The 20,324-nt window shown below is 37.3% G+C and overlaps 1 protein-coding gene across 2 annotated transcripts in view; it reads left to right on the forward strand.

Annotated features, from left to right (window-relative positions):
• The window catches only part of SWAP70 (switching B cell complex subunit SWAP70), a 65,050-nt gene that overhangs the window by 32,077 nt on the left and 12,649 nt on the right, over positions 1 to 20,324 (forward strand). For both annotated transcript variants that reach the window (XM_047691802.1, XM_047691803.1), the window contains 4 exons: positions 4,384 to 4,557; positions 15,723 to 15,950; positions 18,219 to 18,365; positions 19,602 to 19,710. In XM_047691802.1, coding sequence (XP_047547758.1) covers positions 4,384 to 4,557; positions 15,723 to 15,950; positions 18,219 to 18,365; positions 19,602 to 19,710 — 658 coding nt within the window. The remainder of the gene's footprint in view (positions 1 to 4,383; positions 4,558 to 15,722; positions 15,951 to 18,218; positions 18,366 to 19,601; positions 19,711 to 20,324) is intronic.

Genomic DNA, 20,324 nt, shown 5'->3' on the forward strand with positions numbered 1-20,324 from the left:
ATGGTGTAAGATAAGGACCCATTTTATTCTGCTGCATATGGATACTTAGTTTTCCTAGCACCACTTGTTGAAGAGACTTTATTTTCCTCGTTGTATATTCTTGGCACCCTTGTTAAAGATCATTTGACTACATACATGAGGATTTATTTCTGGGCTCTGTTTTACTGGTCTATATGTCTCTCCTTATGCTAGTACCATACTATTTTGATTTCTGTAGCTGTGATATATTTTGTATAAGTATAAGGTCTCCACTTTTGTTCTTCTTAAGATTATTTTGGCTATTCATGGTCCTTTGAGATTCTGTGTGAATTTCAGCATGATGTTTTCTGTTTCTGGAAAAAAAATGCCATTGGGATTTTGATAGGGATTACATTGAATCTGTAAATTGCTTTGGGTAGTGTGAACATTTTAGCAATAGCAAGTCTTCCAATCCATGAACATGGGAGGTCTTTCCATTTATTTATGTCATCCTTAATTTCTTTCAGTAACATTTTGTAGTTTTCAATGTACAAATCTTCTGCCTCCTTGGTTAAGTTTATTCCTAAGTATTCTTTTTGATACTATGCTAAATGGGATTTTTAAAATTTATTTTTTATTTTTTATTTTTTATTTTTTTTTTAAAGATTTTATTTATTTATCTGACAGAGAGAAATCACAAGTAGGCAGAGAGGCAGGCAGAGAGAGAGGAGGAAGCAGGCTCCCTGCCGAGCAGAGAGCCCGACGCGGGGCTCGATCCCAGGACCCTGAGATCATGACCTGAGCCGAAGGCAGCGGCTTAACCCACTGAGCCACCCAGGCGCCCCAAAATTTCTTTTTTAGATTGTTTATTGTTAGTGTCTAGAAACAGAACTGATTTTTAAGTGTTGATTTGTATCTTGCACCTTTGCCAGATTTGTTTATTAGTTCTCACAAGTTTTCTTTGTGGAATCTTTAGAGTTTTCTACATATAAGAAAGAGCACGTTATCTGCAAACAGGTAATTTTACTTCTTCCTTTCTAATTTGGATGCCCCTCCTTCCTCTCTTCCTTCATTCCTCCCTCTCTCCCTCTGTCTTGTTATGTCTTGTCTTTCCTTTTTCCTTTTCTTTTTTTCTTCTTTCTTTTTTCCCTTTTCTTTCCCTTCTTGCCTGCCTGACTGCCTGCCTAATTGCTCTGGCTAGGACTTTCAGTATTGTGTTGAATACAAGTGGTGAGAGTGGGCATCCTTGCCTTGTTCCTGATCCTAGAGGAAAAACTTAGTTTTCCACTGTTGTGTACGATGTTAGCCATGGACTTTTCATACATGATCTCATTTTGTACTTTTAAAAAAATACGTAAATGCCTTTATTTAGTATGTTTTTATTCTTGAGCATGATTAAACTAAAGAATAGTGCATTAAATTTTAGAGAAAGGAATGAGCCAAACAGATAATTTATTAAAATTAAGTTATATGATGGATTTGGATCAAAAAGCCACTATTTATTTCCTGGGAAAATTTATGGAGAATTTGCTTGGTTTCTGACGTCGTTGCAATCTGATTTTTACCCAAACTTCTTGGCTATCTTGAAGGTAACTAGTAAGCACTAAGTTGCAAAACCAGTGGTCTTTTCTCAAACAACTCCTTTTTAATCTCTGTAATATTTGGCACTATTGATCAAACTTTAACTGTTTCCTCACTCAATTTTCATATCTTTGTGATTCTTCTACCACTTTGATTGTTCTTTTGGTCATCATAATTTCTCTTCCTCCTCTTGCTTCGTAAATGTCTGTATGCCCTGAGGTTTTGTTTTTTGATCCCATCTCTTTTCTCGATTTACGTATTGTGTCAGTGATCTCATTGACTATCATGGCTTCTGTTGTCAACAGCACACAGTTGATTCACAGATCTGCTTCTCCTCTTAGGCTACATTTCACTTTGTTTGTCTTTGGACACTTCCATCTAAATATCTTACCAGACCTTCAGGTTGAAGATGCTCATAATTGGAAACTTTATCTTTCCTTCCATCCTGTGACTATTCCCTAAATTTGGTTGGTGTGATGTTTCTGCCATACCTTTGTTCATGCCATTTCCTTTTCTGTCTTTTGTAATACTTTCCCTTGCACTCTTCATATACTTCAAGGTCTGCCTCAAATACCATCTTTCTGCAAAGTAGTAATCAGGGCAGCTGATGACCTGTTCTCATTCTCTGCTCTAAAACCCTTCAATTGTTTCTTATTGTCTGTTTCTTAAAATTACAAAGCTGTTTGTGATTTGGTTTGTTTGCTTTTCTAGCCATAAGTCTAGCCACTCCCCCTCAGGAACCCTATAATTCATCAGATAATACACGTAGAATCACTTCTTGTTCTTCAGGGTAAGGCTACATGCGTTAGTATACATGTGATTTCCACAAAGTTTTTTTAGGGGTGCAGGTGGATAGAGTTGATGGTGGTGACCTGTGAAACAAGTCCTGTAGAGATGTCTTCTATCACATAGAGGTCTTCCATCTACTGAGTTTTTGTAAGCAGTTTAGCATAGTGGAAAGATACAGCATTTGAGCTTTGATTTAAGCTCTAGTTTTTATATTTACCAACCATGTGAACTTGGTATGCAGTTTTTCTGAACTTTTGTTTCCTCAGATTTACAAGCCATGTGAACTTGGTAAAAGTACTCAATTTTTCTTAACCTCTACTTCCTAATATGTAAAATAGGGGCAATATTTGGCCTTACATGGTTACTATAAAGTTTAAGTCAGAAACTGAATATAAAATGCCAAACATACACACAAAAAGTCTTCATAAATGGTGTTAAAGAAAAAAAGAAAAGAAAAACAAGCTGAGGCAGCATCTACTGCTTTCCCTTCGTGAGATCAATTGTGTACAATTGGGGTGTGGGAAATGGTGTCAGACTGAGACAGGATACTGAAAACAGAGCATAAAGGATATCTTCGTACTCCCGGGGAACTGGTGTGCCCACCACAAATTCTAGGTAGAGATCAAGAGAAATTTCTCACTGCTGTCAGTTAGTGACTTCTTCCTTATGGTCCACATAGCACTTTGTTTCTCTCTTTCCAAAAAGAAATGCTTTGTTCATATTGTCCTGCCACCCATTCTGCCTTCTCTAGTACATTTTCCTTATGGATATGGATTTTAAATGCAGATTGTAAGGGGCACTTGGGTGGCTCAGTCAGTTAAGTGTCTGATTCTTGATTTCGGTTCAGGTCCTGATCGGGTCCTGGGATTGAGATACAGCACAACTTCTTTATCCATTCATCTATCGATGAACATTTAGGTTTTTCCATGTCTTAGCTATTGTAAATAATGCTGCTAGGAACATGGGGATGCAGAAATTTTTTTGAGTTAGCATTTTTGTTACCTTTGGATACATTCCCAGAAGTGGAATTGCTGGGTCATATGGCATTTTTTAAAAAATTATTTTGAGGATCCTCCATTCTGTTTTCCATAGTAACTATAAACTGTTTGATATTCAATGATCCTTTAGGACTCTACTCTGTTGTCATGTCACTTTTTCTGCAAATCTTCCCCCAGTTCTTAAGATTAGATTAGTTTCTCAGTGTTCCCACAGAACCCTCTGCTTACCTCTATTATAGTACTTACCACACTATATTGTAATTGTCTTGACATTACTTGGAGACATGGGCTAGTATTATATTAAGTATCTTTGCATTATCCCTAGCAAATAATAATTACTATCTAAATCTTATCTGTTGAATGAGTAAAAAACTATTGCATTATACATGGTATTATATTAGGATTTGTCTGCTGCATATCTATTTTCCCTAATAAACTGAATATTTTATGAGCAGAGACCAGTTCTTAATCTTTACATCCTTAATTTATAGCATAGTACTTGGCTCATGGTAGATGCTGAGGGAATATCGAATGCATGATTGAATGACTATATGGCAGGGCTGTCATTTTAGAATTTCAATTTAGAAATTCAAAATTTTTAGAATTAGAATAGAATTTAGAACTTCAATTAAAGCTTCCCTTTCCCCCAAAAAGAAATTGTCTTCTTTGATTGTACAGGTAGAGATGAGATATTTGCATATGGCTCATACTGAGTAATTGACATTCTCTACTCCTCTGTACCAGGGTTGGTAGTTTTATTTAGAAGAGAATGTGTACATGCAAAAAAATAACTATTCAACAAGCTAGTATTTTATGTGCCAAGTGAGTGATTTGGACAGGTAGATGTTACTTTACTGTCCCTCTAAATATAACATTCTTAATTGGGCTTTTGAAAGTGTGGTACACAAGCAAGTACTTAGAAAATGCTTATTGGTTAATTGGATTGGTTAAAATGGAAACCTGTATCTGTTCTATTTGGCTTATATCCTGCATATTTTGGAATATTTCCTCACTCATTGGAATTTTTTCACTGAAATTTTAACTCATTCTTTTTTAGGTCCAAGACAACTTTGACAAGATTGAATTCAATAGGATGTGTTGGACCCTTTGTGTCAAAAAGAACCTCACCAAGAGTCCTCTGCTCATTACAGAAGAAGATGCATTTAAAATATGGGTTATTTTCAACTTTTTATCTGAGGACAAGTATCCATTAATTATTGTGCCAGAAGAGGTAAGGTGTGGCTCTGGGAGAGTCTTATGTGGTCATCATAGTACTTAATAGATCTAGCATGGAAGTATTGCTAATTCAGTGTAGATATAGAAGGAGATCCAGGACTAGTGTTTTTGGATCAGAGGCAAAACAGCCCGAGTCCAAAAAAGTCCAAAACTCAGTGATTTGGGGTCATGTCATATCCTGGAGATTTGCAGACAGGGTGGGACTTTTCCTCTCTAAATTGCTATAATTATGGATGACTCCGTCTTCATATCCAGAGTCTTTATTCAGTACAAGTTACAACATAATTTTCTGTCTACTTACATATTCGCAAAACCAGTATGGCATTTTAGGAGAGCAGGGCAAAATTGGCTGAGTGATGCTGTATGGAAAGCATAGACTCCACAGTGTTATTCTCAAGGCTGTTTCGTGTGAGGAAATACTATCCTCATTTCAAAGTCCAGAATGGTGACTTTTTATTGTGCTTTCCAAAGTAAATGAAAAAGGGCATTTGCTTATTCTGTTTTGACTTACTTTCCCTGAGCTTCCAAAGTAAAAAAAAAAAAAGACAGGAGGAGGGTTTCTGTGCTATCTTACTGCCTTAAAAAATTACATATGTAATGCATTCTTATTATAGTAGTAAGTATAGAAAAGACTAATTCACAGAATTTACAATCAGCTGTAGTGCTCCCCTTAAAAGAAATCTGTCATTCCTTAACTTTTTTTTTTTAAGATTTTTTTATTTATTTGTTTGACAGAGATCACAAGTAGGCAGAGAGGTAGGCAGAGAGGGAGAGGTGGAAGCAGGCCTCCCGCTGAGCAGAGAGCCCAATGTGGGGCTCAATCCCAGGACCCTGGGATTATGACCTGAGCCGAAGGCAGAGGCTTTAACCCATTGAGCCACTCAGGCGCCCCATTCCTTAACTTTTGACAAATTATTTCACCTCCTGAGTTCTAATTTACTCACCTATAAAATAGGGCTCATCACAGTGTTTAAGGGTTAGGAGGTTCTGCATTTAAAGGACTTAGCTCAGTACATGGCATGTAGGATGTACTCAGTAAATGCGTCAGCTGCTGGGACTACTGTTGTTGCATGTTTGCACATTAGGCTGCTTATTTCCTTAGGACAAATTTCCAGCAGTGGAATTCTGACTTCTAAAAAACACACTTTCAAGGTATTTGCTGAACAGGCAGTATTGCCTGTCAGAAAGGCTGTACCAATTTATACACCTACCAGCAGTGATTGAGGGGGCCTCTTGTTACCCATCCTGTCAATTCAGAGTCTGTGATTTCTGTGATTCATATTTGTGTTAGGAAAATCTGTTTAAAAGTTCATACTGCAGTACTTTATTTAAAGTTAGCCAGCATTTGTTGACTGCCAACAATAAGCAAGGTGCCAAGAGGAATGCAGAGTGAAAAAGATTACTTCCTGCCTTCAAGGAATTTGTAGTCTACTCAAAGAAAAAAGTAAGTCAAGTGTAATTCGAAGCAAAATAGGCTACCTGTTATAAGAGAGGTGCAAAGGCCATGCAAATACAGAGAAGGGAAAGATTTATTCCAGCGTGGGGAAGTAAGGAAGGAAAGCTTTGTAAGAGGCAATGTAATCGAATGGGCAAAAGTAGAGTCTTAAACTTTTTTTCCATAAAGGACCAGACAATAAGTATTTGAGGCTTTGTGCCCTTTTGGGCCGTACTGTCTCTGTTGCAGCTACTTAAATCTGCTGTTATGGTAAGAAAGCAGCCATAGACCATATGTTGCTGTGCTTTAGTAACACGGACTTTGAAATGTGAATTTGTGAATTTTATATAATATTCATGCGTCATGAAACATTATTCTTTTTTTTTTTTCCCTCCAACCACTTGAAAATGCAAAAACTGTTCTTAGGTCTTGGATGTATACAGACATGCCATAAGCCAGGTTTGGCTGATGGACTAGAGTCGATCATTTGCCGTTCCCTGGTTAAGGGCAGAGGTCTGCAGTCAGATTTCCTGGATGTGAATTGTAGCTCTATCACTGTTCACTAGCCATGTGACTTTGGGTGATATACATTGTTTGTTTTTGCTGTAGTTTCAGCTATAAAATAGGGTTAATGCTAGTATCTGTCTCCTACTGTTCTTGTGAAGATTGGACAAGGAGAATGCCTGGCCTTTGGAAAGTGGTCATTAAATGTTTGCTTTTATGTTTATGGGGAAAGTAGCACTTGTGCTGGGCCTTAAAAGATAGGAAGAATTTTGACTCATGGAGAAGAATCCTGGGTGGAAGAAACAGGGGGCAAGGTCATGTGAGTCAGGAAAGCAAAGGGCATGTTTTGAGGTGAGTGAGGTATTCCACTTGTCTGAAGAGCTAGTCAGGAAGCTTACTGAGAAACAGCTGGACGGACTGAGTGATGCCAGAAAGGATATTGGGTAGCTCACAGAGTGGTCATGATGGCTGAGAAACCAGGTTTGAATGCTATCAGTCTGGATCCATACTTTTCACTCCAGTGAGGAATCACAAGGAAAACGCTGCTGCCTCCAGAGGGTGGGGACTGTACTTGTGCTGTGGGACAGCTCTGGCCCTGCACACTTTTTGTGGCCCAGGACTCCAGTCTTCCTGCAGTTGTTCTTGCTACCAGAGAGAATTCTCTGTGCCCACTTTCCAGTTCAGTCGGGATAACACATCTGATTGGTATGGCCTGTGTCAGGTACCATGAGGTAGCTGCAAAGCAGGCCTGTAAAAGATCCATTTGGATTTTTAGCTTCTATATTGGGTGGTAGGGAATTGCCTAGACATAAGAAGGGGATTAGATGCTAGGCAGTCAAAAAGAATGACACATGCCTTTTCTAACTGGAACATGATGGCTATGAAGAGGAGTGGTACTAGATGAGGCTAGGAAGAGTTCTAACTTTATCCTGTAGGCAGTGGGGAACTCTGAGCCACTGATGATTTTTAAACAAGAGAGTGACGAGTAAATAAATGAAATACGGAGAGAAAGGAGATGGGAAGTTGAGAGAAGGTAACTGGTATCTGAGGACTGAAGTATGGTAATGTCAGTGGGAGTGGAAAAGGTCAGATGGGAGAGATTCGGAGGTGACAGGACGAAGTTCATAGTGCCTGGCTGTGTAGGACTATGGATAAATTTCAGGCCTTGACAATCAGAAGGTAATATAGTGTGGTTGTTTAAAGCATGATCTTTGAGGGGCGCCTGGGTGGCTCAGTGGGTTAAAGTCTCTGCCTTCAGCTCAGGTCATGATCCCAGGGTCCTGGGATTGAGCCCGCATTGGGCTCTCTGCTCAGCAGGAAGCCTGCTTCCTCCTCTCTCTCTGCCTGCTTTCTGCCTATTTGTGATCTCCATCTGTCAAAAAAAAAAAAAAGAAATCTTAAAAAAAAAAAAAGCATGAGCTTTGAAATCAGATTGCCTGGTTTAAATCCCAATTCTACCACTTTTTAATTATGTGACCTTGAAGAGATTACTTAAGCTCTTTGGGTTTCCCCATCTGTAAAATGGGGAAAACTGTTCCATTTATTGGACTCTTGTGAGGACTGAAATATTTGATGATGTGAAGCATTTAGCATACTGTCTAGCCCCATGATAAGTGCTCACTAAATGTGTGTGTGTGTGTGTGCGCACGCGTGTGTGTGTATGAATGAATGACTGGATTATGAATAAATTGGGGATATGGTATCTGATGATGGGTTGGATATATTGGTATTTTAGGTGGAACATATTTGTGGAGCTGTCCTGTATTCAACTGGAAGTGGACTTCTAGGGCTTGTGAGAGGCCTGGACTTTTTTTTTTTTAAAGATTTTATTTATTTGACAGACAGAGATCACAAGTGGGCAGAGAGGTAGGCAGAGAGAGAGAGAGAGGAAGAAGCAGGCTCCCTGCTGAGCAGAGAGCCCCAGGTGGGGCTTGATCCCAGGACCCTGGGATCATGACCCGAGCTGAAGACAGAGGCTTTAACCCACTGAGCCACCCAGGCACCCCAGGCCCGGACTTTAGACAGAGATTGAGAAGCCATGGAAGTAGATTAGATCAGGGAAGAAGAAACTGTTGTGGGAGAAGTGAGGGCTGAGGACAGAACTTTGGGACTGTTTGTAGCAGGAAGAGGAAGTAGATTTGATACAGGAAGCTGAATTGAATAGTCTATAAGGTGGGAGGAGAACTGGGAGAGTGTTGAGTCATGGATGCCAAAGAAAGAAAAAGTTCTAAGAAGCGGGAAAGTAGTTACTGGCATTAGATGTTAACAGAAAAATTAGAGGGTGATGAGTAAGAAGTTGCCTTTGGATTTACTAATTAGGTGGTCATTGGTAATCAGGTAGAACACAGTTTTACTGTAGTGGTGGGAACAGTTTCTTAGTGTTAGTAACAATAATTATGTAATAGTGCATGTATGGTAAAGGAGATATAGGGAATAAAATGTGCTGTAGAGTCTTGCACACCAAAATTGTCTAGCTTAATACAGAGACATATAGAAGGGGATGGAATATTGATAGGTGTTGAAAAGATGTACTGATGGCATTTTAAAAACCTAGCTGTTGCTTGAAAGAATTATGCTAATAAACTTCCAGTATTGCCTTTTAAGACATTTTGTAGTTACTCTGTGTTCTAAATTTGTTTGTGTTTTCTTTGGCACTGGAGGTGGTGTGGGTCTCTTACTTTATCTTTGCGGGCTGATAGTAACGTATTTGCTCCTTTTTCTTTCTTTTCCTTTCCTTTCCTTTCTTTTCTTTTGTCTTTTCTTTTCTTCTTTTCTTATTTTTACCAGATGCTATCTAGTATTTATTTATATAAAATATTTTTTGTTTAAATTAGATTTATATATTATTTTATTCATTTAGGGAAAAAACCAAGCTGTTAGAATGTTTAGATTTTTTTTCCCCTCTGTTCCTCTTTCTAAACAAATTAATCTCAGTTGAAAAGGGAGTAACCTCTCTTTGACTTGTTTAGAATAGGCAGGCAGCATACCTTGTCAGTGATACTATTTGGACTTACTCTGTTTTGACATCCTTAACTCTTCTCAGCATTTCTGCCTAGATCTAGAATTTCTCTGTGGCCTGGAGTACTTGGTGGGGAAAGAAGGAATCATTGGGAGAGATTTATGTGGAATTGCTTTGTCCGGTTGCTGAACCAGCCTCCTGAAGTTTAAAATACAGCTTTGTATTTATTAAGCTCTTAGCACATCTCTTGTCCTTGGACCAAGCACTGTAAACTCAAGGTCACACTATTTTATGGAAAATACTGAATCATAATATTTCTTACGGTGGCCATTGTCTGGGGATGTCTGGGTGGCTAGGTTATTTAACATGTCTGCCTTCGGCTGGGGTCATGATCCCAGGGTGGTGGGATCGAGTCCCACATCAGGCTCCTTGCTCTGTGGGGAGTCTGGTTCTCCTTTTGCCTACCACTCCCCTGCTTGTGCTTGCTCGCTCGCCCTCTCTCTCTCTCTCTCTCTCTGATAGATAAATAAGTTAAAAAAGTGGCTATTGTCTGTTACGTTTTGCTTCCTTCCTAAATACTTTAGTAACATTTTTTAAAAACATGCTTTGAACTAGTTTTAGACTAGTTAATAAATTTATTAATTTTAATTAATAAAAATTAAAAATTATTGGATTTTATTACATTAATAAAATCTAATGTAAAGACAGGCATATTTTAAAAACAAAATTTGGAATATAAGGTCTTAATTTGTCACGAGTGTATGTATGAGTTTAATTTGTAATCTTACCAACAGTTTTTAGGCTTTATACATTTAAGGTAATTTTTATGTTTCTAGTTATTCATCTATCATAATGATTATTTGTATTTTGTTTAGGTCTAGAATTTTTTTTTTTTAAGATTTTATTTATTTATTTGACAGACAGAGATCACAAGTAGTCAGAGAGGCAGGCAGAGAGAGAGGGAAGCAGGCTCCCCACTAAGCAGAGAGCCCAACGTGGGGCTCGATCCCAGGACCCTGAGACCATGACCTGAGCCGAAGGCAGAGGCCCCAACCCACTGAGCCACCCAGGTGCCTCAAGTCTAGAATGTTTTTAACTAAGATTTTATTCTCTAGCTTCGATTAATGCTATAAAAGATATAAATAACAGTGGTAGTTATATGAATGACATAAGTTATATAAATGCTTTTGACTCTGTTTCCCATCACCTAGAAAGTAGTGTTAAAATAGTCAAAAATATTAAATATATATATTTATATATATTAAAAATATATATATAAAATAGTCAAATATTAAATATTTAAGTGAGTTAATCATGTAGAAGTCAAGATACAGTATGTTCCCGTTTAAGATGGTTCTGTAATTTTTGTCAAATGACATTCCTGGAAATGTGTGTCGGTAGTTTTTTTATTAGTATTCATTTTCCACAGAGCCAAGAACAAAACAGGATGTATCTGTTATGGGCTTATTTGGAAGAATTGTCTTGATGCAATTAAATACAAACCTAAAATAGTTTTTAGAGACCCTTAGTGAAATAAAACCTGAGTTGTTGTTAAGCCAATGGAGGCCATTTTTAATGATGACAGGGAAAGAACTTTTAACAAAATAATTTTTGGAGCCAAAGGCCTTAAAAATCACATGCAGCCTGAAAGTTCATTCTTTGTTATTTTTGGTGAAACTTGCTTGGAAGGAGGAAGTAAGCTGCTTCCTGAAACTGAATGAGCTCTTAGAATTGATGCAGGCCACTTGATACTAACACGGTGGCACGTGATTTATTATTTAGTACAATTGAGTAGTTGAGAATGGTAATGTTTGTCTCCCTGTCCCAATATAATGAATTAAGAGGTCCTTCAATTATTTGCTAATGATAAGTATATGATTGCGTTGAAAGTCAGCAGGAAATGAATCTAGATAATTTGCCTGGGACAGTCTAGGCAGATGCTCAGTGCTGATGACAAACTCAAAAGGCTTTGGGAATGCACCTTCAGAAGGTTCAGGAGGAACCTGGGAGGCTGCCTCTAGAGCTGAGTTTCCTACTAATAGGCACTCTGAGTTACTAACATTATAAAAGACCATTCCATATATAAGAGGAACTGAAGCTTGGAGTGGGAGGGACTTGGGTGTATTCACAGTGGTATGTGAGAAAAAGCTGAGGCTGTTTCCTGACTGTAGTATGAATGGTCATTCAGATGCACCATTTTTTTGTCATGCGTGTACACGTGACCATATGCGTGTACGTACCTTCTGTTGGCTTTACTACTAAAACATGTGATCAGACAGCCTGGGCCTTTCTTTGTGCTGCGTTAGGGAGACTGAAGTTCTGTGCATGTTAATTTAATGCCTCTAAGATATTTTACTTTGGGCATTTATTTATCTTAATGTCCTTTTTGACTTTTTCTCTCGTCTCTCTTTAATCTTTTCTTGTCGATAATCTTTCTTCCGTTTCTTTTCTGCCCCATTCTCTCCTCCTCTCTTTTTTCTCTGTCTTGTTGACCATTTTTTTTTCTCTCTCCTCCACTGACTATCCCTGTTACTACTTCTTCTTTTTTTAAAAGATTTTATTTTTAAGAAATCTCTACACCCATCGTGGGGCTTGAACTAAAAACCCCAAGATCAAGAGTTGTATGCTCCACCAACGGTGCCGGCCAGGTGCAAATGAACTTTTTTTTTTTTTTTTAAAGTAAGCTTTACTCAACGTGGGTCTTGAACTCACAACCTGAAATCAGGAGTCACATGCTCTACGGACTGAGATAGCCAGCCCCCCTCTCCCATCCCTATACTTCTATTTAAAAGCCAGGAAAGTAATAACGTCTGATAAGCTTAATAGTACATGATCTGTTTCCAACAAGAGAAAGGAAAGATTTAAGTGTGTTTTTTCTCCAACAAGTAAACATTGTTGATTGTCTACCATATGCTAGATTTAGAAGAGAAGATCATTTCCACACCAGAGGACTTATTTATAGTATTCTATCAAATTAAATCCATAGAACTCTTGATATTTTTGACTCTGTGATATTTTGTGGATGTACATTTCTTTGCAAGCACATTTTTCCTATTGTTGCCCTTCTTTCTCTGCTAAAATACATTATTTCACAGACATCATTACAACCAAATTAGCAGAAGTGCAAAGAAAAGAAAGAAAAATTAACTCACAATCTTATCTGTAACAAATTAGACTTACTGTTTCTATGTTTTCCTCTAGTATTTGTCAAAATATTTGTAGACTCTTTATGCAGTGGAAATTATAAGTAAATTTAATTTTGCATTCTTCTTTATGTTATTTCATAAATGCTTTCTAAAATGTAATTTTATTTTGTTATATATATTTTTAAAGATTTTATTTATTTATTTGTCAGAGAGAGAGCACAAGTAGGCAGAGTGGCAGGCAGAGGCAGAGGGAGAAGCAGGCTCGCCTCTGAGCAAGGAGCCTGATGTGGGACTTGATCCCAGGACCCTGGGATCATGACCTGAGCCGAAGGCAGCCACTTAACTGACTGAGCCACCCAGGTGTCCCCTAAAATGTAATTTTATTTATTTATTTATTTATTTATTTATTTTTATAAAACATTTTATTTATTTATTATTTGAGAGAGAGAGAGACAGTGAGAGAGAGCATGAGCGAGGAGAAGGTCAGAGGGAGAAGCAGAGTCCCCGTGGAGCTGGGAGCCTGATGCGGAACTCGATCCCAGGACTCCAGGATCATGACCTGAGCCGAAGGCAGTCGCTTAACCAACTGAGCCACCCAGGCGCCCTAAAATGTAATTTTAAATGCTTGAATAATACTCAGTGCAAAAGGAAGTAATGTTGATGGGGTACATACTGTGTCAGACACTATACAAAATAATTAGTACTTGTCTCATTTTATCCTCATAGTAGTTCTTTATGACAAGTGTTACTATGTCCATTTCATAGATGAAAAATTGAGGCTTAGCTTAGTTTATTTCAGTTTAATAAACATTAATTGAGCTCTACCACATTCTAGGTATGATGCTGATTTCTGGAGATTCAAAGATGGGTGGGACATGGTCCCTTGTATAAGGAATTCAGAAAATGGTAAGGAAGAAAAGAGATGATTTCAGTATAGTATGATAAGTTTAGTGACGTAGAAGACCACCTGACCTGGATTAGGGTTGGTCAGAGCTGTTTTGCTAGAGCAGTGCTTCTCCAACATCAGTGTGCATGGGGAAGTACCTGGGGTTCTTGTTATAAAGCAGATTTTGATTTTTGCATCTTTGGTAGGGTCCAAGATTTTTCACTTCTAACAGGCTTCTAAGTGGTGCTGTTGCCATTGTTCCACATACCTCACTTTAAGTAGGAATATCCTACATGATACAGATTTTGAATAAATACCAGTTAGCTGGATATAGAAATGAAGAGAGGTATTCAAAACAGAGAGGACAGCATGGGGAAAGGTGTAGAAGCATAAAAAAGTGTGTTAAGTTGGTAAACTCTTTATAATCTATGGCAGGTGTTGGCAAACTATGGCTCATTGCTAAATCTAGCCCATAGCCTATTTTTGTATAGCCCATGTGCTAAGAATAGTTTTTACATTTTTAAAGTGTAAAAAAAACCAACACCAACCAAAACAAAGTAAATTATAATAGAGATGCACAAAGCCTAACACATTTACTACCTAACCCTTTACAGAATAAGCTCGAGACCTCTGATCTGTGTATGGTGAAGTGTAAAGTCTGCCTTGGGCATGGGGGAAGACATGTTGGAGACAGATAGTAAGCCGGGGTGGGGCTGGGAGGGTCGTGCTCACCAAGGGATGCAGAAGAGCTTGGCCTTCATCTTTGAGGTGACACAGAGCCAAGACAGGATTTAAAGAGGGAGGTGACAGGCTCAGCTTGTGTTTTAGAAGAATCTCTCTAACAGTATAGATGCAAGGGAGCAATGCTGGAGTCAAGGATACCAACTGGGAGGCTGAACCAAGGCAGATGGAAGGGATGGATTTGAGAACTGCTGGGACAACGTTTTTCATTCTCTTTTGACTGTAATCTGTAGGAAGATAAGTATTTTATTTCATGACCCAGCATACATAGACACACCACAAAGCCAAACTTATCACAAAACATTTATCTTTATTATAGGTGAACTCAAATATTTTCATTCCATTAAGGAAAATGGTGGTTATTACCTAATACGTCGATTTTATATTGGGTTATAATGTACAGTTTGAAAAACACTGATCTAGGGAAGTAAAAGCAGTAGGTTATTATCACTGATTTTTGGTATAAAGGAGTGGGGAACAAGGATTGGCATGGACGAATGGTGGTGTTCCCAGCTGAAATCAGTAATAGAAGGGGAAGCCATTTGGAAGGTAGAAGTGATTCATTCGGTTATTTTTGGACCTGTTGAATTCAAGAGCGCTGTAGGAAACTCAGGCTTTCTGGAAGATAAGATACCAATTTTTCATTCAGTGAGTATTACTGCCTCACTCTTTTATTCATCTGCTGCTACTTCAATAACAATATTTTCTACTGTATTTCTACACAAAGGTATGTGTTTCAGGATTTCATAAGCTTTTCCAGCGTGGGCTAGAAGTTCAGCCATTGTTGCCGACATTGTCAATGTTATAATGGGAGGAAGCATTATAACTTTCAAATAATTGGTTATGTGGAAAATTTGTAAATTGAGGACTAACTTGTACATTCTACTTTGAAATGCTTATTTAATTTAGTACTTGCATATTAGTTCAGTAAAATCAGTATTCTGGTATATTGAAATACTCATCCAACAGAGAGTAATAAAATCACGTCAGTTAGTTTGTGTATGGTACTGTATGTATGCAGTTTGCATACTGATACACTGTACTTTTAGAGGGTTATCAGTTTTTGAAACCTTTACTTGTTCTATAAGGTTAGTATAAGACCAGTGTATCCATACCTTTCCCCATATTAATATCATGATTATTTAAAGATATGCTTTTGTAACTGGAAAAAAACATTTCCTAAGTTGACCATATCAGTGTAAGTAACACAGATATATATCTAAGTTTAAAAGTTTTTTTTTAAGGGGCACCTGGGTGGCTCAGTGGGTTGAAGCCTCTGCCTTCAATTCAGGTCATGATCCCAGAGTCCTGGGATCGAGCCCCACGTCGGGCTCTCTGCTCAGCGGGGAGCCTGCTTCCCTCTCTCTCTCTCTCTCTGCCTGCCTCTCTGCCTACTTGTGATCTCTGTCAAATAAATAAATAAAATCTTTAAAAAAAAAAGTTTTTTTTAAAACTAGGAATTAATACTTTTACATTTTTCTTTGTACAGATTGAATACCTGCTTAAGAAACTTACAGAAGCTATGGGAGGAGGTTGGCAGCAAGAACAATTTGAACATTATAAAATCAACTTTGATGACAGTAAAGATGGCCTTTCTGTGTGGGAACTGATTGAGCTTATTGGAAATGGACAGTTCAGCAAAGGCATGGATCGGCAGACAGTGTCCATGGCGATTAATGAAGTCTTTAATGAGCTTATATTAGATGTGTTGAAACAGGTAAGAGTCCTGTCTCCTCACCTTTAGAATGAATGTTTGAAATAAGATATTTTCATCGAGTACAAGTCATTTATACTTTTACACTGATTAGAACAGGAATAAAGTTTCTTATTTTCCTAGTCTTGTATAAGGCTTTTTTTTTTTTTAAATTACTGATACAGTTTTAAAGTACACTTAAGCATTAGGAAATTACTATTTTGAAAGGACTGGTTAAGTGAACACATTTCTTACTATTTTTGAAGTACTTTAATGTTATGTGTATAGCCATATTTGTTGATCTGAAAGATCCTTATGGCATATTGTTCAGAGAAAAAAGCAGGTTGTTGAACAGGAAGTATCTTGCAACCCCTTAGATGGTCACCAAAATGTTAAAAGTGATCTGGATTGTGGGATTTCTGTAAATTTTATTTTCTTCTTTATTCCTTCCTTGTTATTGAACTTACTACTTTATATGAGTCTATTCATGAACGTATGTATATGATTTTATATATATATATATTTTAAAGATTTTATTTATTTATTTGATAGAGATCACAAGTAGGCAGAGAGGCAGGCAGAGAGGTGGGGGAGTAGGCTCCCTGCTGAGCAGAGAGCCCGATGTGGGGCTCGATCCCAGGATCCTGAGATCATGACCTGATCCGAAGGCAGAGGGTTAACCCAATGAGCCACCCAGGCGCCCCTGATTGTATATTTTATAAAATCGGAAAAATACCCTTATTTTGGGGAGAAATACCTTTATATAGCAAAATTGCATTTATTTTATAGATTATGACCTGCATAGCATCTGATATACATATGGGAAGCTTAATGTTTAATAGAATTTATATAATTATATATTTTTTAGTGGCTCTTTCAGATTTCTTAATTATTATCTAATTATACTGAATAATAACTCCAAGTTGGGATTTCCTTACCTTGGTCTTTTATTTATTCAGCAGGTGATATTGTTGTCTTTGCTTTTTTTCCCTAATTGATTCCCATCAATAAACATTAATTGAGGTTTCATTTGTCTAGGTTTTTAGGGCTAAAAAGAAGTGTGAGACATGGTCTCTGTCCAAAAAGTTCTAGGCCCACCAGGATGGCAGGATAATCAGACTACAGGTGAATTTCAGTATGAGATAGCTTTTACTTAAATATCCAAGTATTAGGAAACTGAACAAGTATATGATTAGAACTTGGCATAATAATCAAATGATACAGCAAGGTAATAAATATTTAATGATAACGTATAGTCTACTATAGGCCATCAGCCCTTGTACATTTAATACTTAAATGTTAGCTATTCTTGGGGCTCCTGAGTGGCTTAGTCAGTTAAGTGTTTCGCTCTTGGTTTTGGCGCAGGTCATGATCTTGAGGTGGTGAGATTGAGCCTTACACTAGGCTCTGTGCTCCGTGGGAGTCTGCTTGGGATTCTCTCTCCCTCTGCCCGCCCCCTTGAGCACATGAGCACTTTCTCAAATAAATAAATAAATAAATAAATCTTTAAAAAAAGAAAAAAGGTCAGCTATTCTCAAACAACCCCAAAGGGCTTGACCTATAATAATGTCTCATTTTGTTTAAGTAAAAATATGAATTATGCACCTTCGTGACTGCTATCTGGGAAGGAAGTATAGGCCTAGATGAAGTGTGAGTGTAGAAGCTACATTTAGAAGCCAGAATCCTAACTGCTCATTCCTTTTCTGTTCATCTGGAGCAGAGTTCTTCCTCCAGAGTAGTGAGAGAGAGAGGTCGGTAGAAGGCTAGGTTGGTGCCTTTGGTTGAAAGATATATTTGGCCAAGTTTACTCTTTTCATTGATTGAGATTTTATTTACTGAGAATCACTATAAAAAGTTTATATATAATTTTTTATTAACCAGGGGCACCTGGATGGCTTAGTTAGTTAAGCATCCAGCTCTTGATTTTGGCTCAGATCGTTATCTTAGGGTCATGAGATTGAGACCCATGTCAGGCTCCATAGTGGGTGTGGAGCCTGCTTAAGCTGATCTCTGTCTTTAAAAAAAAAGAATTTAAAAAATCACAATGCTTTTAGCACCAGGAGTTCTAAGGCTATATGTATATAGCACTGGAGGATGGGGAGTGGGGTGGACTGTTGTCTCTGCATGTCCAGAATTCTGTGTAAACTTCCATATGCATGTATTTGACTGGATTTAGTGCCCCCGGCCTTCATAGATCCTTAGTGGGTTCAGATCCACAAAGGTCAAGAACCACTGATATTGGCTCCAATAGGTAAAAGGCCAGGCATTTATACCAGATTTAATCTTTCGTAGGGTTACATGATGAAAAAAGGCCATAAACGGAAAAATTGGACTGAACGTTGGTTTGTACTAAAACCCAACATAATTTCTTATTATGTGAGTGAGGATCTGAAAGATAAGAAAGGAGACATTCTCTTGGATGAAAACTGCTGTGTGGAGGTATGAGTCTCTTGTTACCTCTTTCTGATGCTGCCCCCTGCTGCTGAAGTCTTTTATCTTGCTTCTAGATTATAGAACCTTAAAATAATCTTAAAATTAATACTTAGATGTGTAAACCTGGCGATCCACAGACCTGTACCCCTGGGGATAAAAATATATGTTTATAAAAAATAAAATAAAAAAAATTAATACTTAGAAAATAGCATAGGCATACAGTTGCAGATTTTCTGAACCAAAACCAAGATAACCTGACAAAAATTTTTTGTGATGTGAATTTATTTTTTGTCTCATGAATAAAGTATAGGGATTACATCAGATTTATTTGAACATTTAAGGAAACACTTATTGAATAAAATGGAGTTATAAAAAAGAAAACGCAAATATTCAGTAAGACAGTGTTTGAAATCATGAATATATGAGGAAATCTGGGCCATTTTGAGTACAGTAAATAAAATTAAAGAAAATACAAGCATTATCTTTGAATATTTTAGGTGACTTTCAGTCAGGACACCTTATTCATTGCTGTTAATTCTGTAAAGAGTGAAGTCTTCAAGAAACATAAATTTTGAGTTTTTAATTTATATCTGAACTATCATCATATCTGTATTTGATGAAGAACATTTAAATTACCTAAAATCTTGCTCATAAGTGACAGTGTATTTTGATAGATGAAATAGTGTAGCTATATTAATACCCCAGGGTGTGCGCTGTCCACGAAGGGGTCTTCTTAGATTCGGCTAAACATGGAGACTCACAAGATTTACCATAGGCCATACCAGTCTACTTACGGATATAGGACAGGAGCTACAGCTTGCTCTTAATAACAGCCCAAGTGCAAAGATCTGATCTGCATCAGGCGGACATGGGAATCACCCTGGCTTAGTAGTCTAGTAGCGCACTAGGTCAGTACCTGTTGTAACAATGTGGATATACCTTCCAGGGTTCCTGTAAGGGATGTGCTCACATATAAGAGTCCCTGTGCTTAAGAAAGCCAAAGCATGGTGTCCCTATCAGATGTTGGGTGGTTCACACAGTCCAGATCAAGTATCCTAATCAGAGGTCATTGTTACCATAGGTAATGTTGCCTAAAGAGTAGCATTTTGTAAATCAGAAATATGCTCTTACAGACATTTTTCATTGATGTTGAATTTCAGCCGGATTTGTATAAATAATTGAGATTAAATTTAAATGCTTAAAAATAAAATTTTAAAAAACCGATTTTGCTTTCTGTGTTAGTCCTTGCCTGACAAAGATGGGAAGAAATGTCTTTTTCTCATAAAATGTTTTGATAAGACCTTTGAAATCAGTGCCTCAGATAAGAAGAAGAAACAGGAGTGGATTCAGGGTAAGACAGTTTTTATTATTTGTCATGATATAACTTGAAAGCTCGGCCTTTGTATTTTAATCTCATTAAAGATGCTAAAGGCATTGTTCTCTCATTGTTCTCTTTTCTGCCTGCAGCATAGTAGCTGAAAGAAAAACAAATTGAGAAGAGTTCCCAAAGTTTTCATCAGTTTCATTTGTATAATAAGCTTATGGGAAAATTATAGACTGGGTATTTTAGGTTTTATTAACTTTTACTATTTAAAGAGAATGGAACTTCTACTTTTAAGGACTAGAAGGATTTTGAAGTGACCATCCTGAATTTTTAATAAACAGAAAACAAAAGAGGAATAATGCAATCACTTTTGAATATTTCCAGTAATTTTTAAGATCTGTTATTTTCATAAGAAATCACTAGTTTTAAATAATTATTTCAAGAACACAAACTTTTGATTTAATAACTTATAAAGTATTCTAAAATTAATAAAGAATGAAACACTACATATGAGATTTTTTTTTTAGTCATGAAAGGAGCTTCTGAATATGATATCCTTGGACATAAGTATAATTATACTGAAAATTTTGGTCATTTTGATGTGGCTTAAGATTTTGAGGCAAGTGCACCTAGGTTTAAAT

The sequence above is a fragment of the Lutra lutra genome, chromosome 10, assembly GCF_902655055.1.
Source record: "Lutra lutra chromosome 10, mLutLut1.2, whole genome shotgun sequence".
In the NCBI taxonomy this organism is placed as follows: Eukaryota; Metazoa; Chordata; class Mammalia; order Carnivora; family Mustelidae; genus Lutra; species Lutra lutra.